The sequence below is a fragment of the Heterocephalus glaber genome, unplaced genomic scaffold (assembly GCF_053883595.1).
Source record: "Heterocephalus glaber isolate CG9 unplaced genomic scaffold, H.glaber_assembly_v1.0 deba00000331, whole genome shotgun sequence".
In the NCBI taxonomy this organism is placed as follows: Eukaryota; Metazoa; Chordata; class Mammalia; order Rodentia; family Bathyergidae; genus Heterocephalus; species Heterocephalus glaber.
In genome coordinates, this window is record NW_028258142.1 from 56,344,199 (window position 1) to 56,367,869 (window position 23,671).

At 47.8% G+C, this 23,671-nt stretch overlaps 2 protein-coding genes across 6 annotated transcripts in view; one reads left to right on the forward strand and one right to left on the reverse strand.

Annotated features, from left to right (window-relative positions):
- Npc1 (NPC intracellular cholesterol transporter 1) overlaps positions 1 to 3,329 on the forward strand; it is a 57,410-nt gene extending 54,081 nt beyond the window's left edge. For all 4 annotated transcript variants that reach the window (XM_087193994.1, XM_004853153.4, XM_021265148.2 and 1 more), the window contains exon 25: positions 231 to 3,329. In XM_087193994.1, coding sequence (XP_087050120.1) covers positions 231 to 313 — 83 coding nt within the window. In that variant the 3' untranslated portion in view covers positions 314 to 3,329. The remainder of the gene's footprint in view (positions 1 to 230) is intronic.
- Rmc1 (regulator of MON1-CCZ1) lies at positions 683 to 21,192 on the reverse strand. Of its 2 annotated transcripts, none has more exons than XM_013075261.2 (20): positions 20,969 to 21,192; positions 20,381 to 20,457; positions 18,723 to 18,807; positions 16,885 to 16,941; positions 15,919 to 16,005; positions 11,131 to 11,271; positions 10,804 to 10,907; positions 9,612 to 9,701; positions 9,411 to 9,516; positions 8,257 to 8,368; positions 6,232 to 6,276; positions 5,973 to 6,026; positions 5,250 to 5,324; positions 4,377 to 4,483; positions 2,814 to 2,933; positions 2,530 to 2,607; positions 2,065 to 2,169; positions 1,910 to 1,978; positions 1,596 to 1,821; positions 683 to 879 (listed from the first exon to the last, which is right to left on the reverse strand). In XM_013075261.2, the coding sequence occupies exons 1-20, from the start codon at positions 21,068 to 21,070 to the stop codon at positions 800 to 802; spliced, it is 1,920 nt and encodes a 639-aa protein (XP_012930715.1). In that variant the 5' UTR covers positions 21,071 to 21,192; the 3' UTR covers positions 683 to 799. The 2 variants fall into 2 exon arrangements, with proteins under 2 accessions (XP_012930715.1, XP_004853208.1); XM_004853151.3 differs by having other exon boundaries at positions 5,250 to 5,378.
- Between the last annotated feature and the right edge of the window lie 2,479 nt (positions 21,193 to 23,671).

The following is a 23,671-nucleotide window of genomic DNA, read 5'->3' on the forward strand; positions in this document are numbered from 1 at the left end:
TCATTAGGAAATGGCTGTTACAATACTTTTACTTCTGTGGCTATTCCACCTTACACAAATGGCCCCTGGTTGGAGGGCAGTATTAATTTTGCCCTACCGCTTTGAACCTAAGATGAAACACTGAAATAGAAGAGAAAATGAGGGGCTTTTTGCAATTTCTAGAAGATAGGAACTGCTATTGCAATCCAGTATAGACTAGCTCCTTTTCTCTTAAATTCTTTCTCTTCCAGGGCCATCAGTAAATAAAGCTAAAATTCACGCCACTAGAGAGCGATACAGAGGCACAGAGCGAGACCGACTCCTGAATTTCTAGCTTTCTGGGGCTTGGCGACTCTGAACTGTGTTTGAGGGCCAGGCTGTTGACCACTGGACTGTAGTTAGGCTGTCCGGCTGGGCGGGTGGCAGCAGGCCATGCGCAGCAGCCCCAGCCCCGGGCGTGTACACTCAGGAATGCACATCTGACTTGTGAAGCAGTATTAATGAACTCTGAAGGCAACCACAGGACACTAACGTGCCCTCCAACCCCCGTTTCTTCAAGAAAGGAACCTCATCTTCAGCAAAAGGAAAGATGCCAGGATGGCTGGGAATGCGATCTGTCCACCGACACTTTCTGAAGGCCAATCCATGCACTCTCCTTTTTAGGAGTAAGCCATCACATTCGACACCATATTTTTAGTAACATTTGAGGGTGTTGTAGATACACTTTATTATAACATTTTGTAGTTTAAAGAGCTTTATTAATGCAATAAATTAACTTTTACACATTTTTATATTAAAAAAAAAACCCTAGCAAATGATTTCAGAATGTTGTAGGCCTCATAAGAGCTTGATCTCCAAAAACCTGTTTAAAAAAAGCAACATGTTCCTCACAGTGTTCTCCTGTAAAGGAAAATAGAGATTGAATCACCAGTTAGGAAAACAAGAGACTATAGCTCATAGATTGTATACTGGGTTTTAACTTATTTTCCTTTAATAAAATACCTTGTTTTCCTAAGTTTTGGGGTTTCCCTTTATGTTGGAAACTGGGATCCTCACAGCCCCTAGCCCACTGCCACATGCTTAGAGGGACCAGCACAGCAAACGGAGGAGATGCTAGCGTCACTCAGTCACTAAATGCCACCTTGCACTCTAGGGGTCCAACTTAAGAATCTGACTCAAAATTTCTGTTCCTTCCCCAATGTAAATAAAACCCTGTCTTAGATTTTAACACTACTTGGAGATGAGAGTAATTAGCCAGTGTTTCTTACCCCAAACTGAAGCATAACTTTAATAAACCCTAGCCATTTAGAACTCGTAGCCACAATTTAACTTTGTTCCTGAGTCTTCCAAGGCGTCATTTCATATCTGCTGTCAGCCATGGGCTGCATCCAAATGGCCTGGTCAGGCACTGCACATCTAGCCACACCCCCGTGAATCCAGAGCACAGTCCGACTGCATCTATCTAAGCCTGCAAGTCCTCAACTACAGAGTGTGGCTAAGGCCAGGCAGGGTGCAGGACATTTGTTTATGAAAAAGGGAAACACAGGAGTCGTCCTTAGAGGCTGCTCACGCAACAGTACAGATGTGGGAATCCTACATCTTTGAACTGCACTCACCTGGTGTGAAATTAGGGTTCCCTCGCAAACGCTGGTTTCGCTGTTCAAAAAACCGGAATATAGTATAGAAGAGCATGTTGTCTTCAGTCTGCTTTGCAGCATCTAAAAATTTCCGTGCAGAAATGTTGTCGTGGCCACCAATGCCCCGGATGAACCTCAAGGCAGCCAACACCTGGTGTTTGGACAGAAGGACTTCCACTATCTCATCGTTGGCAGTCGAGAGCCGCTGGAAATAACGAGGAGAGACAGGCGGGTCAGGGCCAGCAACAGGGACACACACAGTGTTGCAGGACGCTGTGGCGGCCCAGCGTTACCTTCAGCATATCCAGAGACAGCTGGTGGGCGGGAGGGTAGAAACTTTCTAGGGACAGCAGCAGGCAAGCCTGAAAGACAGTTTCACAGTGGCCTCAGCTGAAGGGTGACACTGCAAATTCTCAATCACAACAAAGTGAAGGCCGGTGCCACCCACCAGAGGCTTGGAGTCGCTGAGCACGTGGTACTGCAGGAACTGGTGCAGCATGTAGAAGAGGTTGTGTTGGACCAGCGTCTTGATTACCAGCTCGTGTAAGTAATGCTGGGAACCGAAGGAGAGAGGTCACTTCCAAGTCACCCAGCTGCCACTGACTGGGCACCCTGACTACCAAAGGCAGGCATGCTGTCCCCCACAAAGTGGCTTCACCTTCCACTTCTTGATCCAACTAAAAACGATGTGGGAATGTCAGGAAAGGCCCTCAGAATTCTGTCAGGTACATGGACCCTTCCAGTATGTGAGAGAGTTGTCTTCTCCGTGAAGACGGATGGTGCTTTTTTTTTTTTTCCTTTTTTCTTTGTTTTTTTTGGTACTGGTACTGGGAATGGAACTCAGGACCTCGCGCTTGCGAGCGGACGGTGCTTTTCTGTACTAACTCGGGGTGACGTGCCAACTGCAAGGTACCTGCACTGCGATCTGAAACTGGTTCAGAGAGCGGATGTATTCCATCAGCACGGCTATCACGAACTTGTGCGGCATCTCCTGCAGGGGGAAGAGGCTTTGTAAATGGCAGAGCTGCAAAGGAGCTCCATGGAACTCGTTTATTCCCAGCCAGCCCTACTGGTTCCCATGAGAAAATGGCCCATTCACCCCGTTTTACTGGCTTCACACACGAACCCAGACATCAGAAGCCACCCTGACGCTCCCCTCTGGGGACCCTCAGTCAGGAGAGCTGCGGCACTGCACACCTTGCTTTCTGTGAACGGCGACAGCACGTGAGTGTAAACATCGGACTGGTCCACCACGGCCTGGGTCCGCACAGGCCTTTTGAGAGGCGGGTTGCTGCGGCTCTGCCCTGCTTCCACAGCCTAAAATGATAAATCCCAAGCTTGTGATGGCAAAATCTTCTAGAGAAAAGGTGCAGATTATAGTCAGTCCAAAAAGACTGGATTCCCAGGGGTGAACCTTGGACACAAACCGAAGACTTTTCTATCACTATTTACATAAAACCTCCTGTGCTGGCTGGGAAGAGTTCGGTCACAGTTGGCCATTCTGAAAATACTTCAGGACTCTTGTGGGTAGAACTAAGTCAAACTAAGAGTTTTCTCCTCAAATACATATTTTTTTTAACCTCTGAAAATTTCTAACCTCCCTAATTTTCTTAATCCAGGACTATGCGACTTTGTTATCTAATAAGAATGAAATGGCTGTTTGCATCGTTTTAGGAAACTGATTGGCAATAAATGAACAGCTCTTGCAATGAGTCTATGCTGGCATTTTTTCTTTTTCTGCAGTGATGGAACCCAAGGCCTCTCGAGTGCCAGGCAAGCACTCTACCACTGAGCTCCACCCAGCTCGGTGGGGGTCTTTCAGTGGTGAGCCACAGCACCCTAATGTGACTGAGACCCTCGCTTCTCTGCCTCATGTTTCAAAGCAGCACAGACCAATGCAGATGCTGTCGTAGCTGTAGGGTACAGCCCAAGACCCCACGTTCCCTCAGCTCCAGGGCTGCTTGCGTTGCTGTGCGTGGGCCCCTTGAGGCCTGGTAGCCAGGGTCAGGAAGCCCAGAAACTGACCCGTCGGTTCCTATCTTCTGGGTCCCGCTGCCCAGGACACCAGGAGTGGGGCCAAGAGAGGAGTCTAGCAGGGCTCAGCCACCCTAAGGGCTGACAGAGGACAGAGACAGACGCAGGGCCAAGCCGGCCCAGCCTCCGTCCACAGCCTGCTCTGGGGATGGGTCCTGGGTTATTGTTTCAAGCCACTTCCCCTGTCAGCCTCAGGACTAATGTGGTCCTTGATCCCATCTGACCTAACCTTTTCTACTTCCTCACTTTACAAAATACGTTGTACTGATGCCATCGTACCTGGTAACCAGCCATGTTCATTCTTTCCAGCCCTTCACTACAAACACTTGATGCCTCCTAGTGACGAGCACACTAGGAGAAGTTACTACAACCAAAGGGAAAGAGGGAAGGAACAGCAAGTAACACAAATCACATTTCTGCTTTGCTAAGTGCCGGCTCTGGTGACGTAGAACATAACACACAGCTCAGGCTGGTTTTCTTATCGAACAAGCAGACAGGATCAGTCTCTAAGATAAAACAGATCTAACAGTTGAAGCAAAAACAGTGAAGGCACTAAGAGGAAGCCTCAAGCGGTGGGATGCAGGGACTCCAAGTGTCCTGTGGCCACCCTGTCCTGTGCCATGCATCAAACTCTGTGACACTATGCTGTCATGATCCTGCATTGTGTTACTTAGGAAATCCATGATGGGTAGAGGAGGAGACTTCCTGGCAATCCATCCAACTTACCATGGTATAACTCTGCTCGGCATCCAAGTACTTTTTATACTCGTGGTTGAGTTTATCAAAAACAGTGGCTATCACAGGCAGTGTGGCTCTGTCTGACTCACTCAGCACTGGAAAGGACACAATGTGCACGTAGATGAGACCAACCACAGAATTGTAGGAACCGCAGTGTGCTGCTGATAAATTAATCTTACAGGTCTACCAGTACAAACATTCCTTGAAAGGACGCTCGGGGAAATGTTATGCTTCAGAGACCTGACCCCTGGAAACAGCTACCCTTCCAGTGACTAGGAAAGAAACAGCTATGGTGGTATCAGAAGATTCCCAGTTTCTTTTTTGGTGTTTTTTTTTGTACCAGGGATCGAACTTGGGTTCTCGTGCTTTTGAGGCAGGCGGTAGAACCACTGAGCTAAATCCCCAGCCCTTAGGTTTTTGTTTTTGAGGTGGGCCTTCACTATGTTGTCCAGGGAGCTCTCAAATTTGTGGGCTCTAGCCTCCAGAGTAGCTGGACTACAGGTATGCATCACCTCTCCTGGCACAGTGTAAGATTCTTAAAGTAGCAACATGGCAGTTAGTGTCCCGGATTCTGAAATATGTCTGCCTTAAAGCTAGCAATGATGATCACTTCTCGGCCTTTTGGCTAAGATCAAGTGTAAAGCTAGCAATGGTGGCCACTCTACGTGTGTTTCCTGGAAGTCTGTTTTCACCTGGTCTTTTCTACCATTATCTGCAAGCTGTGTTTGTAATTCACAGCCTTTCCAAGGGATGAAACAACCCTCCCTTCAATACGCAATGAGGCTGGCAGTTACAGACAGGCCTACCTGAGTGGCCACCTCCCAAGGGGGCCAGCAGTGTGGGGAGGAGGCATCGACTTACTCTGCGAACAGACAGACAGGATGACCATCTTGCACTCCTTCCTCTGGACGAGAAAGTCCATCAGTCTTCCTTTATCTGGCAAGAGATTTACTATGGGCTGAAGTTTCACCTGCAGGTTCCAGAGGTAACCTGGATATTAAGAAGCAGCAGCGTTAACAATACAGTGCAGGGCTGGGGATCTGGCTCAGTGGTTTCACCGCCTGCTGCTCAAGCATAAGGACTCGAGTTTGATCCCTGGTACCAAAGAAAAAAAAAAGTGCAATTTTCGGCAGGGCATTTAGCTCAGTGGTTCCGGCGCCTGCCTCGCAAGTGCAAGGTCCCGAGTTCAATCCCCGGTACCAAAAAAAAAAAAAAAAAAAGACAATACAGTGCAGCCAGGAGAGCTACCCAACAAGTGGCTCACCCAAACATCAGCTGCGATGGCTGCAAGCATGGTTAATGGCCCTTTCCTCCTAAGCATCTTGGACCAGGACACTGAGGAACACTCTGAAGACCACACTTTGTGCATGCTCAGCTGATTCCTTACAACAGGCTGACAGGGCAGGGGGTGGGCTGCCGCGCTAAGTGTACAAGCCTCCTCCTGACCCAACTCCTGATGAAATGCACACGCAGGAGGCAGAAAGGAGGGGAGAACAACACCACCCCCATCCTCAGTGACTCACACCAAAACCTCTCTACACCAGCAAGCACTGTGTCTACCCCAGAGAGCACGCCTCCACCTACCCTGGCTGGCACTGATGATAATGTCAGGCTGGAAGACGATCCACGATGAAGAATCTACAAGTTATAGGAAACCCTACATCGAGAAGAGATGAAACAAAGCATTCACCCTCGCCATGCACCCAGGAAGGTGAGAGAAACCAGGGCCTCAGCCCTATCCACCGCGGCCTGGTGGGGGGGAGGGGGGTGCCCGGGACCCATGTGTGGGGAGGGGGTGGCCACTTTACCCAGTGCACTGGGCCACGGCCTTGGTAAAGGATACAGAGTTTACAGGGGACAGGAGACTGGCTGGTCACCGCCGCAGGACCTACAGGGTAAGAAAATGAGTGTGACCCCACAGCTGGAAACGCCGCTGCGCTAGGCTGAAGATGTGGCGGCCTCACTTCTCAGTACTGTGCACCTGCCCGGTGCAGGGCGGAGACGCACACAGAGAGTCCCTGGCAGTGTCTCCCGGGAGGGAAGGCGGGTCACAGCTCCAATCACAGGACCAAAGAGTACTCATCACATCCACCTGCTACAGACCGGAGAACGCAGCCTGTGAGAGGGTACCGAGATGCACCTAGGAGGTGCACAGAAAAGTGGCCTGAGGCTTCGTTATCTCGGTAACTAGCTGGACTGCTGTGCAGAGAAGATCCAAGCAGGCCCGTGCCGACCAGTTACAGTGCCCACATGCCACGAGGCAGCCCTCGAGCTCGGCAGGGTCCCCTCTATTCCAGTGACCCCTGTGCCACCAGACAGTGGGGGAGGGGATCATGTGGAACACACTCCCCCAAACCCAGCCAAGGGCCCAGCTGGACCCTTCAAAAAAATGCCATCCAACACACTCATGTTCACACTTGCTCACACACACACACACACACACTGGGCCTCCTGAACTGCAGGTTCTAACTAACCAGCAGCTCGGGTCCCCTTGGCACACTCACGTGCCCCCTGGTGACACCCCCTCAAGTGTTTAAAGCCCTTGTGACCCTCCTGCCTCAGCCTCCCAGAGTACTGGGATTAGAGGTATGCACCACCATACCTGGCTACCAGGCTACTCTCGTCACCATGCCTGGCACCTGTTTTACTGCAGCAAGCGACCTGGCCCCCAACTGCCTCTTTCGCTGCGGTGCTGGAATGGAGCCAACTGCTTCTTAATCGGTCCTGTACCACTAGATCCGAGCTGAACACTTTAACACTCACAGTGCTTTCCCCATTTCCCTACCAGTTACCTTCAGTCATGTGGGCAGCAGACCCAAACACCCCATCTCACTCGATCCAGTCTCCAGACGCCAACACCCTCACCCAGGCCATGGTCACAGGCCAGGAAGAGAAGGCCGGGAGCCCAAGCCTCTGAGACCAGCTCTTCCTTCCTGGCTGCAGCAGAGGTGGAGGAGCCCGGCAGATCCAGGGAGCTGGGAGAGCCGTGCGACCATGGTCCACGCTGACTAACGCGCTCACGCTGGACACGGCTCTCCTCTGAGAGATCAGAATACCATCCGAGCACTATCTTGAAAGGGACTTACACTGGGGACAGGAAAAAGAACCAAATGGTTGGTCTGCCCTTTTCTGAAATCCTGACCTCTATTCCTACTGCCTGCTGTCCCCCTTCAGACTGGAGGTGGAGCAGGGTCTGGAATAACCCTAAGAACACAGCTGCAGCCAGTCACAAGAGAACGTGCTATTCTTATCAGCCATCGTGAGCCAAACCCCAGCTCAGGCAAACAGAAAATGGTCTGGGTCGGTCAGCATTCGAACTCTCCACTTCACTGCCAATCACAACCACCCTCCTGAAGCTCAGAGAAGCTGGCTGTTTTTATCACAACAAGAATCATTTCTAAGACACTTATGACAATACAGTGTTCACTTACACAATCAGCAGGAGATGCATTTTTTGAAAAACAGAAATCGGCTGTGGGTGTGGCTCAGTGGCAGAGCACCTGACTACCATGCCTGAGGGCGTGGGTTCCATCTCCAGGGATGCAAAAGGAAAAATAAAAAGCCCCCAACTCAAATAAGGGAATTCCTGTATATTCCTCATCCCCAAAGAACACAACTCCCAAAGACCACAGCAAGAGTAGAGCCTATAATCTAGTACCCTTGGGAGGCTGAGGCAGGAGGATATAAAGATCAGGGCCAGCCTGGACAACTTGACTTAACAAGACCATGTCTCAAAAGAAAAACAGAGATGGAAGTGTAACTCCGTGCAAAGGCCACAGGTTCAATCTCTAGTACCACAAAAAGAGGAAAAGAAGCAAAGATCACAGCAAGAATTCAGCCAGGCGTCCCCTCCTGGCATCACACTCACCAGCCGCGGGGATCTGATAGGGCTGGATAGACCGGGCCGGAAGCACTGGGTGATGGTAGGTGACAGAGCCATCGAACTCGCCCCGCAACCTGATGTCAAATATCACAGACGTCTGCGACAGAGAGAACACATGAGAACGCATCTCCCCACCCCCCAGCCCCAGCCCAGGGACTGCCTGCTCTTTCCCCTGTCACGTGCAACACCTCCGCTGGTCAGAAGCATGGGACAGCCACCATGGGAGGCTGGGGAGGGGATCATCTACACCACACGCCCGGCTGGCAGCCCCAAGAGTGCAGCACTGGTTTCGGATCTCGGGACCTTCAGCCTCACACCATGATCCTCAGGCCCTGTCACCTGCACCCACATGCGACGCACACAGGTCATGGACTTGTGCAACACTGGGGTTCTGCGGGGACCTCCTAGCCTGGCTGGCTCAGATAATTATTCCAAGGCTCAAATCTTGTGTTATTTTCTGAAACGGTTCATCGCCTGTCAGGGAATCACTTTTTTCTAAACCACATAAAATACCAAACCCATTTCCACCAGAAAACCCCAAACTCTGATTATAAAGGAGCACTAAGCTGGGCACCGTGGCACATGCCTGCAATTCCAGCTACTGGGGAGGCTGAAGCAGGAGAATCTCAGGTTCAAGGCCAGCCTGGACAACTTAGTGAGACTCTCTCAAAATGAAGAAGGGCTGGGAATGCAGCTCAGTGGCAGCGCAAACATAAGGCACTGGTTTAATCCCATGAGCCAAAAAAAAAAAAAAACCTGTCCTCATTCATTGAACAGAAAGTTCACCAATTTCCACAATGCTTTTTTTCCTTTCTTTTTCTCTCTCTTCCTTAAAAACCCATTCTCCTTCCTGTCTTTTCTCCTCTCCCACTCTAAATTCCTTAACTTTGTGATACGGGGAGAGGTGGAGCCGGAGGATGGAGGGGGACCTGAGTTCTTCATGCTGGAGACCTGAGACGATTACCACTCCTTTGCCTGGTGGGGAGGGAGGCGCCCTCCCTGAGTCCTGCCTGTGCGGTGATGCTGACCCGAAGAAGTAAATCCTGCTGAACTACAGCATCAACAAAGGCCCCAACCCCACAGTGTTAAGCAACCCTAAATTGCCTAACCCAGATCAGAGTCCCACACCCAACTCAGACCTCTGTGTCCTGATGATGGACGACAACCAGGTTGTCCACCACGTTCAGAGCAAATTTCCCCGTCCTATTTAACTTCAGGATGTGCATCTTCTTACAGGCGCCCTCTCTGCAGAGAGAAAGGTCAGAAAGTGGTCCACAGGCTTTGGTTCAGATCGTACAAGCCGAAGGAGGGGAAGGGAAGGGAAGGGAGCATGACCCTACCGTGGCAAATGATACAAGACCACCTCCGCTCCAGTGCTGTTGGAAGTCCGAGAATGATGCCGCAGGAAGAGGATGTAAAGCTGCCCGTATCTGAGCAGAGACAGAAACACGTGGCCACTCTGGCCATTTCGATCCCTCCTTCTAGACGCTGAGTTCTAAGGCCACAGTGAAGGCAACTGTGAAAATCCACTTACTGGACTATTGTTTACAAAGATGATGAAAGGCCTTTTTTTTTGTTTTTTTTGATACCGGGGATGGAACTCAGGACCTTGTGCTTTCGGCAGCGGCACCACTGAGCTAAATCCCCGGCCCCGCCTACTATTGATTTAAGTGCAAGCCAGAGATGGTGTGGCGCACACCTGTGATCCCAGCACTCCGGAAGCAGGAGGATTGCCATAAGCTGAAGACCAGCTGGTGCTACACAGTAAATTCAAGGCCAGCCTGGGCTACACAGCAGACCTTGTCTCGAAAAAGAAAAAGAAAGAAAAAAAAAAAAAAAAAAAAAAAAATATATATATATATATATCTTCCTATATAATTCAGTTCCACATCTGTTTGATCAAAATTTAATCTATTTTCTCACTTACAAGTCACATAATTTACAATTATGATATACTGTATTTTAGCTAAAGTCTACGTTGAGCTTCAATTCACAGAATGAAAAACAATTCTAAAATGAAGATAACTAAGAAATAAATTGGTTCAGAGTTCTCACTGTATCAGACTAGACAGCTGAAAATCTTCTCGAACATTCCCAAACAAGTAGAACTCAAAAAAGCATGCCAAGCCTGTGCTGCTGTCAGCAGGGCATCAGACTTTTTTTTTTCCCCAGTATTGAGCTACACCCCAACCCTTTTTGCTTTTTATTTTGAGCCAGGGTCAGGCTAGGTTGCCCAGGCTGGGCTCAACTTTCAATCCTCCTGCCTCAGCCTTCCAGAGTGATAGGGCTATAGGCATGCATGGGAGGGTTCAGGGTTCATGTCCCTATCCCTGTCCAGGTATATAAAAAATTCCAAAAAGATCCCCAGTTTCCTATATTCACAAAATCTAGTAACTAACGAACAAAGGGAGGGACCTTCCTGAGTGCTCTAAGGCCCTTTCCCGAGGGTTAGGCCCTGTGCCTTGCTCAGACACACTCCAGTATTTCCTGACCAGACAGCCACAAGCAGGGATGCACTACTGATGCACGTACATGGTCGCCATTGCAATGTCTCTTTCAGAAAGGCTGAGCTTAGTTGACTTGGGCGCAGCTGGTAATTCAATCTCAAACTTGGGCAGCTTCGACATAGTGCCAGCCTGTGGAGGGGGAGGTTGTAGGAAACATTTATTCAACTCCTTCGAGGATTCAACTTCCCTGCAGTAAATTCAGAAAGAGGTAGACCCACCTCTGGCCCCACCAAAGAGCCACTCCCAGAGTGTCTGGGGCAGTGCCTTGTGCCCTCTGGTGGTCACAGCAGGTCAGGCTACTAGAAGAGCAAAGGAGGGCTAAGGAATTTTTTATGGCGGTGCTTAATCTTACCCTAAAATAAAAAGGCTGCAGAACATTTTCAAGGACCGTGGTAGACAGCAGAATCACAGTGCTCTCAGGACAGTACATGTACCAGTTCACATTGATATTATGGCTTTTGAGGAGTTTCAGGCTCCGTTTCTCAGGTAATACCTGAAGCAAAGTTCAAACAAAAGAATCTTCATTTTAAAAACCAGCAGGATGTGAGTAGATTAATACAGTAAATTAAAAAGATAAAAAGCACAAAAATCCCACGGAGTTGAACAGGAAACTTGCATGGACTTGTTGCAGTGATGACTTCCAGAGCCCTGTGCTTAGAGCTTCCCAGATCCTAACTCACTTGCTCTTCAACCCAGCCTACTGAAGAGATGAGGAAAATGAGGCTCACAGATGGTGCAGAGCAGGTTAGCAGCAACCACAGCCCAGGCCGCTGTCCACTCCAAAGTCTGAGCCTCCACACGCCCTGGCACCATGCACCAACGAGCAACAAAGAACAGGCTCTCATTCACGGAGGAAACGGTCACCACATACCGAAGCCGGGGACGGCATGCCCTTCCCCACCTTCGGCACCACCCATTCCCACTCCTCCCAGCCACCACTGCCAGGCAGGGGCTCCCTTTTTCCAACCCAAGTGTGCATGAGACTCAGCACAGAAATGCTGTTTTCAGACTCAAGGCGCCTTTTAAACGTATTCTCCACGTGCTAATCCATTAGGAGCACTGCGGAGCACCCCAAGACAGCAGCATCACTTACTGAGTTCAAGACCGTCCTGACTCAAAAAAATTTTTTAAAAGTTCCTTTCCATGACAGCTTCTGAACAAAGTTCTCTTTCTGGGGGATGGGATTTAAAGCTGGCTTAAAGTTGTCTCTGCTGGTCGTCACAGATTCTGATGATAGCCCTAGAGCAAAGCACCTTGGCACTGACAGCTCGTGTTTTGCTTACATACATGTATTTTCCCCATCCCTACATTTAAATTATTCTGCCTTCAACAAGCCTGATAAAATTGAACTTGAAAGTTTCCAACACTACCCTGGCTCCTCTTAAAAGATCTCAGATGTAGTCTCAATAAGTCACAAAGGGAGGACAGATTAAAGATGAACAGGCAGGTGCACCCGGGCACACAGCTGACAGAGTGAAAAGGCAACTACAGAGCTGGACAAAGTATTTGCAAATCATATCTTTCATAAGGGGTCAATTTCCAGAACATATAAAGAACACTTACAACTCAACCAAAAAGCAAGTAGTCCAATTTAAAAGTGGGCAAATGACTTAATAGGTGTTTTCCCCCAGAGGGTACATGGGACATGAGGTGGTGCTGGGATGCAGCTCCCCGAGAGAGAGCCTGCTAGCAGGGGCCATAGGCTGGGGGCTGCCCAACATCCACGGTCATCAGAGCAATGCAAACCAATGCCACTGTGAGACCACAGCTCACACCCATCAGGACGGTCACCGCCACTAAATAAATCAACAGCCAACAGCTGCAAGGCTATGGAGAAACTACAGCTCCTATGTACTGCTGGTGGGATGACAAAATGGTCTGACTTCATGAATAATACAGCAGTTTCCCAAAAAATTTAAAAAAAAAAACAACCCTCTCATGTGACCCAGCAATCCCACTTTTGAGTATCTAAAAGAAGGGAAAGCAGGACCTGAAAAATCTATGTCCACACTCATGCTTCTGGCAGCATCACTCAGAACAGGCAAGAGGGGAAGCAGAGGAAGGGAAAACAAGAGCCAAGAATAAAAACTGTATCATCCTCTCAATAGACACAGGAAAAGCATTTGACAAAACCCAACACCCAGTCATGATAAAAACCCTACACAAAACTAGAATAGATGGTCTTTATCTCAACCTGATAAAAGCCATCTATGACAAACCAACAGCCAACATCATACTAAATGGACAGAAACTGAAAGCTTTCACTCTAAATCAGGAACAAGACAAGGATGCCCACTGTCACCACTCCTATTCAATACAGTTCTGGAAACACTAGCCACAGCAATTAGACAAGAGAAAGAAATAAAGGAATAAGGATAGGAAAGGAAGAAGTTAAATTATCATTATTTGCACATGACATGATACTCTACATAGAAGACCCCAAAATCTCCACCAAAAGACTTCTAGATTTGATAACCAAATTCAGTAGTGTAGCTGGACACAAAGTCAACACTCAAAAATCAATAGCCTTCCTGTACACAAACAACAAACTCACTGACAAAGAAATTAGGGAAACCACAGCTTTCACAATAGCATCCAAAAAAATAAAATACATAGGAATCAGTCTAACAAAGGAAGTAAAAGACCTCTACATTGAAAACTACAGTACTCTGAAAAAGATCAGGGGATCTCAAAAAATAGAAAGATATCCCTTGTTCTTAGATAGGAAGAATCAATATAGTGAAAATAGCTACACTTCCAAAACTGCTATACAGATTTAATGCAATCCCAATCAAAATACCAATAGCATATTTCACAGAATTAGAGAAAACAATCCTAAAATTCATTTGGAACTAGAAGAGACCTAGAATAGCAAAAGCAATTCTGGGCAACAAAGGTAAGGTAGGGGGCATCACAATCCTTGACTTGAAATTATACGACAAAGATACTGTGACAAAAACAGCACGGTACTGGGCGGGGGGGGGGGGGGGGGAGAAAAACAGACCTCAGGATCAATGTAACGGATTAGAAGATGCAGAAACAACTCCAAACACACTCAGGCACCTTATCTTTGACAAAGGAGCCAAACACTTTTACTGGAGGAAAGACAGTCTGCTTAATAAATGGTGCTGGAAAAACTGGCTTTCTACATGCCAAAGAGTAAAACTACACCCATATCTCTGAGCATGCACTGAACTAAAATCAAAACAAAGATCTAAATATTAAAACAGAAACACAACTGCTGAAAGATAAAGTACATAAAACTCTTGAAGACAGAGGTATAGGTAAAGACTTTATGAACAAAACCTGATCACACAGGAAATATCACAAAGAATCAACAACTGAGATCTCATCATATTAAAAAGTTTTTGCACAGCGAATAAAAAACCAACAGAGTGAAGAGACAACCCACAGTGTGGGAAAAAATTTTTACCAGCTGCTCCTCAGACAAAGGACTAATATCTAGAATACATAAAGAACTAAAAAAAAATCAGACCCCCCAAATTTAAAGACCCAATCCAAAAATGAGCATCTGAAATGAATAGACACTTCTCAGATGAAGAAGTACAACAGCAAATAAATACATGAAAAAATGTTCAACATCATTGGTCATTCAAGAGATGCAGATGAAAACAACACTGAAGAATGGCTGTCATTGAGAAATCAACCAGTAACAAATGCTGGAGGGACTGTGGGGAAAAGGAACCCTTCTCCACTGTTGGTGGGAGTGCAGACTGGTGCAACCACTGTGGAAATCAGTGTGGCGATTCCTCAAAAAACTAAAACTAAAAAAAACCCAAAAAACCCCTAAAACTAGTGGTTCCATTTGACCCAGCTATTTCTCTTCTTGATATCCTCCTGAAAGAGTTAAAAGCATCAAACCACAGCAACATACACACACTCATGTTTGTAGCAGCACAGTTTGTAACAGCTAAATCTTAGAAACAGCCCAGATGCCCATCAACGGCTGAATGGATAAAGAAAATGGTTTCTGGGCTGGGGATTTAGCTCAGTGGTTTCGCTGCCTTCTGCGCAAGTACAAGGACCCGAGTTCGATCTCCGGTACCAAAAAAAAAGAGGAATCAAGATATATCATGTACAGGTGCAAATTCCCTGTGATGAATGTGATCATTATGTATATCAAAAGTGTACCACTAGACAGGGATTTAGCTCAGTGGAGCTTCTGCCTGCCTCGCAAACGCAAGGTCCTCAGTTCAATCCCTGGTACCAAAAAAAAAAGTGTACCACTAAAATTCACTTAACAAAAAAGAAACCTGTGTGAGCTCATTCACTGAACAACCATCTGTTACTATGTGGAACTGAGATCAAGCCAGATGTCCACAACTGGGAACTGGCAACATCAACGGTTGTGAGCACATCCTCAAGTAGCACACTGCACTCACAACAAAACGTGTACAGGCAGCCCAGACACAATGCTACGCAGAAGTTTGTATACAATATTCACCTTTTTGGAGAAAATGTTTATGTGCACAGAGAAAGATGGAAGCAAATGCACCAAAGTTCACGTGATAGTTACTTCTAGGGAGACGTTTTCTTTCCATACAGCATATCGTGGTAATATTTGAAATATTTTATGTTGCAAAGTGTTACGGCTTGTGTCTAGGTGTCCCCCAAAGCCTCATGCAGTCATAGGACTTTTTTAGAGGTGGCAGAATCTAGAGTGTGTGACTGATTCATGGCGCAATGCTAGGCTCAAGGGCACTAGGATTAAGGGCAGGGCCTGAGTGTTACCCACCCTAAGTAGCCTGGATAAGATAAAAGGGGCTGTTAAGGTCCCTTGTTGCTTTTGTGACCTTGTGGCTGTCACGAACTGTTCTCTGTGAAGCCCCTCTGCCAAGCCACCTTGCCTTGGAGCCAGCAGATTATGGACTGAAACCTCTCCAAACTGTGAGCTAAATAAACCTTTCCCCCTTTAACTCTGAGTGTTGGGTATTTTGTCTCAGCAATGAGAAAAGTAATGAACACAGAAATTTAGTACCAGTAAATTATTTCTAATTAGAAAAAAATTAAAACTCAGGCAAGAAGTTAAAGCTCTAGAATTTCAAGATCTCTCTTTACTGCTGAATTCCAAAGGCTGCCAAACTGCCTCTGCTGTCTCTAGCAAGCATAGATATAATACCTGGTAAAATTCAATTCCTTGATCTGTTATGAAGACAATTTCAGTAGAACTGGTCCAGCAGAATCCTAGTATGTTGGCATTCTTGGTCTGAAAGAATTATACAGATTTTTCTTTTTCTTTTTTAATAAGAAGGGCAGGTATAACTCTCTTTAAAAGCTTAAATTTATTTCTTTTCAAAAGTTTAAATTTAAATGTTCTTCTCTTTGTATCACTATAACAAAAGTTACCCAGAAAGGCTGGCTCCTTCTTAACAAATTTTCTTTTAAACACAGCTTTGTGGGCTGGGGATTTAGCTCAGTGGTTCCAGTGCCTGCCTTGCTAGTGCAAGGTCCCGAGTTTGATCCCCCGTACCAAAAAACAAACAAACAAATAAACACAGCTTTGCCTGGTTTTTGCCCTTAACACTTCCTCTGAACCTCTGGATCTCGCTTCCTTCCAGGCACCACAGCTGAAGAAGCCTGAGCCTCTAAGTGGGTAACACCCAGAGCTCCTGAGACCAGCTTCTATCCTAGGAGCACAGCACTGTGAGCATTCTCTGGTCAAACAGCGTTATGAAGCTGGCATTACAAGAGCACAAAGGCCTGAAGTTTTTCAGTGGGTGTTGCCCAAGATGGGGCTGGAGACCAAAACCTGACAGCCCAGGGCAAGGCTAAGCCAAGGAGTTCATCCTTCCTTCTTTCCATCCTCCCTCTCTCTCTCTCTCCTCTCTCTCTCTTAGCCTAGGGCAGGACCCACCAGCCTGACACCACCAGGTCACCCCGTCACCCGCTCCTCCTCCCAGCCCACTCTGCAGAGGGAGAGACAGATTTTCACAAGCAGGAAAACCGTCCAGGTCCCAGAGAGAATCCCAGGCCGGCCGCAGCCCTCAGGTGGGCCTGATCCCAAGTGGGCGTCCCCTCCACCCACGACCCCGCACAACCCAAAGCTCAGGCCACCAGCAGAGGACAGACACAGCCGCCACCGTACCTTGCACTCCTGTGTGTATTCCAGCTGAGAATTATCGGGAATAAAGTTACAAAAATCCTGAAAGAAACAAAACAAAGGAAAATCCAGGTTGGGCAAGCAGCACACCTACCTGGGCATACCACCAGATAAAAAGGACAGAAAAACTTAAAAAGTGATCAGAAAACAACTGACAGATGCCCAAAGACAGGAAAGATACAAAGACCAATTTGAATAATCAGCCCCGCTGAGAGCACCAGGTTTACCATTCGACTAAAAAAGTGAGTCCAAATATTCAGGTATACTCAGGTATTCTTTAGAAACTGATTTTGAAATTCATTCCTCAAATGAGCGATGTGTCAGAGAAAACAGATTGCTGTATGTTACAAGAGGCTCCCCAGAAATTCGAAGAGTCCAAAGGGATGGAAGGGATCAGCAAAGGCCTCTGCCTGTTTTGCCACTTCCTGTAGTGCTGGGGATCAAACCCAGGGCCTCGGGCATGCCAGACAAGGGCTCCATTTCTGAGCTACACACCAGCCCAGCAACCATGATTAACCCTGGGTGCTAAAGTGCCAAGACCTCTGAGTATCTGTTCCTCTGGCACTCAGAGATGCCAGAAGTAAAGAGAGTGACTCATGGAGGGAGTGGAAGGAGACAAAAGAGGGGAGAGGGAAATGGAAAAAGAATTAAGATGTGTTCTAATTGTGCCAACTCCTCACAATGACTGTGATCGTTACATACTGCAAATGTGTAAATAAAACAAACTAAAAATAAATCCAGAAATAAGTAAACACAGTGGGGGAGGAGCTAAAGGGCACAGAGTTGGTGGAGGTGATGTGAAAAGTTACCCAATGTGCAATCAGAGAACTTCTATCAAACACGCAAATCCTCCTTCCACCAGGTAGCTCAGTAACACAAGCCACGTTACTGTACATCTCTCTGGGCCTCCGTTCTTTAGCTACAACTGTACCTGCGAGAACAGATTCAAATGTTCCTGCCCCAGAGAATCTCAAAAGAGCCACAGCTGAGCGTTAAACCAAACACAGGGCCCACACACACATGACGCTGTCTCTAAGCTTAAGAACTTGGTAGCAGGCCGGCAATTTAGCTCAATGACACCTCACCTGCCTTGCCAGCACAAGGTCCCAAGTTCAATCCCCGGCACCGAAAAAAAAACAACAAACTTGGCAGCATATATGAAAACATAACATTATTATTTATGAAAACGTAACATTCACTCTAGGTTTGTTGCTTTTGTTCTCCCAGTCCTATCTCTAGGTAATCACCAGTTGAGAAATAAAATCTTTAAAAATAAAGACTTTAAAAGAAAAAAATGGAGGGACTGAAATAAAGCTAAGCACCGCTGTAGCCAAAAATGTACCTCACATAATGTGTACTGCTGTCCAATAACGCAGAGCTGCGTGATATTCCAAGGTGCTTTTGAAAAAATTCTGAAGTTCAAATGTCAAACTAAGATTTACCCACTCAAATATCATTTCTCATCTGTAAAGGCTCAAATACAATGCTGCATAACTACACCTTTCAGGAAAATAAAATACTGTAAATGTTTCCTTTAACACTAGTGTTCTGCAATTCCTTCTCTACCAGATATGCTTTCTTTCTTTTCCTTTTTTTTTTTTTTGGTACCGCAAATCAAGCTCAGGGCCTCAAGCTTGCCAGGCAGAGGCTGCACCTTTGAGCTACATCCTGGCCCTCAAACATACTTTGCTTGCTGAGTATCAAGCCCAGGGCCTTGTGAATGCTAGGCAACCACGCTACCACTAAGCTGCACCCTGGTCTCAAGGTCCCAAATGTACTTCTAATGTTCTCTTTTTAATGCTATTTTTACAGGAATATCTTACCACAGTCTTCGAGGTCCTCTGGACAGCCAGTATCTTATTTTCTAAGGAAAACTTAATGCACTTCACTTCTCCTTTGTCATCCATTCTTTAAGAAAAAAGACTATGTTAAAAGTTAAACTAAAAAAAGAAAGTTAAACTAAACAACGGAGTTCTAACAACTATCTTTTTCTTAAGACACAGTCTCTACGTAGTCCAGGCTGGCCTCCAACTCGTGGCTTTCCTCCTGCCTCGGCCTTCCAAATGCTGGGATTAGCCCTACCTACTATTATTTATAAAGACAAAAAAAATTTATAAAGATAAACACTTGGCAGCAAATCCTACTTTAACGTCAGGACTATGTTTCTGAAGCTGACAGGAGGATCTCTTTTCAAACAAAACCAAGAGTTCAAGGCCAGCCTGAACTACAGAGCAAGACCCTATCTCAAAGAGGGGTGGCTTTAAAGGTGGATTACAGATAGGCATGAAGCAGCTCTGGGGGTACGAACATGCTCCTTCTGTTGACTGTGGGAATGGTGAGACTCCCCACAGCCTCCCAAGCACACCTCAGTGGGACCGAAATCGCCTCCTCAGAGCCCTGATTTTGTGCCTGCCGCTCAGCCCCCCACTGGCATCCCATCTCTATGACACCCCAACAGCCCAGCCGCAGGCAATCAAATGGTTCGATGTTCCAAACGCAGATGGGATCTCGCTGTGGCCAACCTGACAATCTTCAAGGACAGACAAGCCTTAACTGCACAGGAAGTACACAGGGCTCAAGGAGGCCTTGCCAGTGACACACGACAACATCTCCACTCCCCTGGCCTCCAGAGACAGACCTGGAGTCCCCAAGGCACCAAGCCTCTGCCCCCGGCGGTCTCATCTAGAAGCCTCCCGATTCTTCTTCACCCAGAAATCCTCCCATCCACACTTTAACAGTTTGCTCGGGCTGCCCCACCTCCAAGCCAGGGGCCTCCCCAGCCATTTGAAGGACAAGTCACATCCCTCGGGCGTCACCCAAAAGCTGACTCGGGCGTCCCTTGCTTAGTGCCTGGCTCAGGGCTGCCATCAGTGTTTGCTGGGCAGATAACAACAAAATACTAAAGTGAAGTTGACTATTTTCTATTTCAAAAGCATTTCCTGTTGCCATAGACCAACTGTAAAATTTCTTCTTATAGTCACCACTAAATTTGGACCAGTGTTTTACTTTCTCTTCAAAATAAGACACTTCTGAAAATGAAAGAGGCTGCTGTTAATCACACCAGCTCAACTTGTGTAAACGGGGACATCCGGTCACCCTAAATACAAGGATTTCCTCATTTTACATGAGAAATGCGGACTCTCCTCCACCTAACACTTTAGAAAGACCACGCTGAAGGAGGAAGCTAGTACCCCACGCTTCAGCACACGGACTGCCTGGCTAATTTCAAGTACTGTACCAGGAAGCCGGTGCCCTATCTTTGGAGTACTTGGTTCCCACACCAACTGGCACACATACTTCACTCCGACAGGAGTTCTGCATGTGCTCCAAGACAGGCACACATGCACGCGAGCACACGCACAAACTCCTGCTTCTGAACTCCAGAGAAAGCAGAGGCAAAAATTACACAACCACTCTTGGATCACAAAAACACCATTCTTGTTTACATACGGAAATTATTCCAAAATGACAACCCTGTTACCTAAATGAGATGGGATTCCTGTCGTCCGTGCCTTTGACTACCACCCCGGTAGCCCCACCGGATCGGACAGCAAACACCTGCGAGGAAAAAGCAGCAACGTTAATGTCTGAACGCTGAAAGGATCTGGACTCGCAGACCAACCTAGCAGTGGGGTCTGCTATACTCCATCCTCGCTCCACCAAGCTAACAAGGCACAGGGGCTGGGCCGGTCACAGGATTGCTGAGAAGTAAGTGTGTGGAGGGTTTCCCACTGTGCAGTCCGACTCGGGTCCTCACACTCCAAGTCTTAAAGCCCACACTGTCTCTTTCCCTTGCAAAATTCCGAGAAAATGAGCATCCCAATGTCTCAATCGTGGGGTGCAGCTATAATGACAAATACAGACAACAAAAGGCCCGGGAGACACAGGCGTGCACGGGGTTGTGCCACTAGCCCAGGGGAGACCGCCTGGGCTCGGGTCCCGCCCCGGGGTCCCCAGCAGAGGCACCGGAGCGGCTCCGCACCACACAGCGCCCCGGGCTCCGCGCGCCCCGGCCCCGGGCCCGGCCCCGGCCCCGGCCCCGGCCCCGGCCCCGGCCGGGCTAGCGAACCTGCTTGTTGGCCTCGTCGAAGAAGACGCAGTTGATGGGGTTGGCCTTCTCGAACTGCACCGGCCGCTCGCACAGCTCCAGGTAGTATTCCTCCTCGCCCATGGCGGCGGAGGACCCGGGGGCTACAGCGCCAGCGTAGACCGACTCGGCGCGCACCGGCTCGGCGTGGACGCGGACGGACTACGGCTTCCCGGCCGGCGCTCAGGCCGCTTCCTGGTGCCACGCCCCCGCCGGCCCACGTGACCCGCAGCGCTCGGCTTAAAGGGGCCACGGCCGCGGTGGGCCCCACCTCGGTCCTCGCGCTCCGCCAGCGCTAGGGTTCCGCCTGGCGGAGTGCGCAGACCTTGCAGCCCCGGGCCCGGAGTGACAGGGAGGCTAAGGCTCCGGCTGGGTGAGAGGCTCATGCCTGCTTCAGGGAACGTCATTTTAAGCTAGTCCTTTTTTTTTTTTTTTTTTTAACTTGGTTTAAACTTGGTTTAAAAAAAAAAGATAGGGGCCGGGGATTTAGCTCAGTGTTTTTTTGTCGCCTGCTGCGCAAGCGCAAGGACCAGAGTTCGATCCCTGGTACCAAAAAAAAAAAAAAAAAAAAGACCGTATGAAATTTACACCCCCCTTTTTTCTCCTTCCAGTACTGGGGACTGAGCCCAGGGCCCCTTCACACTGAGTGCGTACCCAACTCTCCAGCTCTTTTTCTTTTTTTGAGATAGGGTCTCCCCAAGTCTCTAAATTGGCCAGGTTGAGCTCATGTGTGGTCCTCCTGCCTCAGCCTCCCAGAGTGCTGAGAGAAATCGACCACCTTTTCAAGTAGCATACAGTGCAGTAGCATTAAGCATACTCGCATTGTTGGGAGCTTTTTTCATCTTTCAAACCTGAACCTCTGTCCATTAAATAGCCCCTCAACCCCGCCCCTGGCACCCTAGAAACCACTCTCCTTTCTCTCTTTGCATGTGACTATTTAGGGCACCTCATATAAGTGGGATTTTAGAGCTGGAGATTTAGCTGAGTGTTTCTGCCGCCTGCCTCCCAAGTACAAAGTCCCGAGTTTGATCCCCAGTAACAAAAAAAGTGGGATTTTGCAGTATCCTTCGCGTCTGACTCTTCTCACTGGGCAGTGTCCTCCGGGCCCACCCATGTGGTGTGTATCAGCATTTCCTTCCTCCTTTCTGCTTTTGCCTTTTTGGATTAGGAGATGGAATCCAGACCCTTGTGCTCGCTAGACAGGCATTCTACTGCTGAGCTACACCCTCAGCTGTTTTTCAGACAGGCTCTGGATAAGTTTCTCAGGCTGGTCTCGAACTTTCCCTCCTCCTGCCCAGCCTCCAGAGTAGCTGGGATTACAGGTGTTTCTTTCTTTTTTATTAATGTGTATTAACACTTGTTGGCAGTGTGTAATGACTGCATTCCACTTGAGGAGTTGGGACATCACACATTTTAACTCTTTTTATCCCCTTCCCTCCTCCCCTCTTCCCATTTGCAAATGATCTGCTTTGCTGCTTCTTTAAACACTGCATTGAAGAAGCTTTCCCTGTTTACCTCCATGGCTGTCATGCTTTCCTTTGCTCCTGGTTTGATTCTCAGAGACAGACGATCATATTACAAATCACAATAACCCAAATATTTAATGGTTAAATTTTACTTTGGGGGAGAATAAAAAGTTACATTTTAAAAGTTAGTTAAGCAGGGGCTGGGGATTTAGCTCAGTGGCACAGCACCTGCCTGGCAAGTGCAAGGTCCTGAGTTTGATCCCCAGTACAAAAAAGAGTTAACACAGTGCCTGCCTGCCTAGTGAGCACAAGGTCCTGAGTTCGATTCCCAGTACCAAAAAAAAAGTTAAGCAATCTCAGCCAGGCATGTGGTTCATGCCTATAATGCCAGCTCTGGGAGGCTGAGGCAGGAAGATCACCAGGTCAGCCTGAACTACATAGCAAGGCCCCATCTCAAAAAACCAAAAAGCTTATTAAGTAATCTCAAAACACTGGTGGTGTAGCTACCAGAAGTTGTATTGGAAGGTCATTTAAGGCAACACTTATGAGACACCTGTTTTTAAGGACCAGTAGACATCTCACCCCTCCCTGTGACTGCCCAGCAGAGCATCTGAGGGCCAAGACAGCTCCAGGTTGTCCCGCTTGGTGCTCCCCAAGCCATCTAGTTGCAGAACCTGAAGGGCTCAAAGTAATATAAAATCAAACAAAATCATGCTGTCTCATAATCACAATAGAAATGCACTCTAGTGAGTTAAAACAGGGTCAGTAGTACAGAAGGACAGCAAGGGAAGAAAATCTTCCTCCTCTCCACAGTCCTCAGTGCCACAAGCTGGGAGGAAACCACTGTCTCAGCCCCTCCATTTAGCTCTGGTTCTCCTGGACTTACCCGCTTTGTCGCCTTCAGGGAGAAACTGTTATTCCCTGCTATGAAAAGCAAGGTGAGGAATCCAACGCATGGATCTGCTGCGCACCTTCTTTCCCGCCATACCTCTCCATTTCCATTGGTTATATCTTAAATTTTCCTGCCATTTATTTGCACACTCTGTCTATTTTGGCCTCTGTTATTAGCCTCCAGCTGGGAAGTTTCTCGGACTCTCTGTGTGTGGTGGGAAGAGGAGAGTGCTTCCAGCACCTTCCCTTGCTTGCCTATAGATGGCCTGGGCGTCTGTCCTATGTGTCGAGGGCGCTGACACTTGAGGGCAACTGAGGACCGCAGATT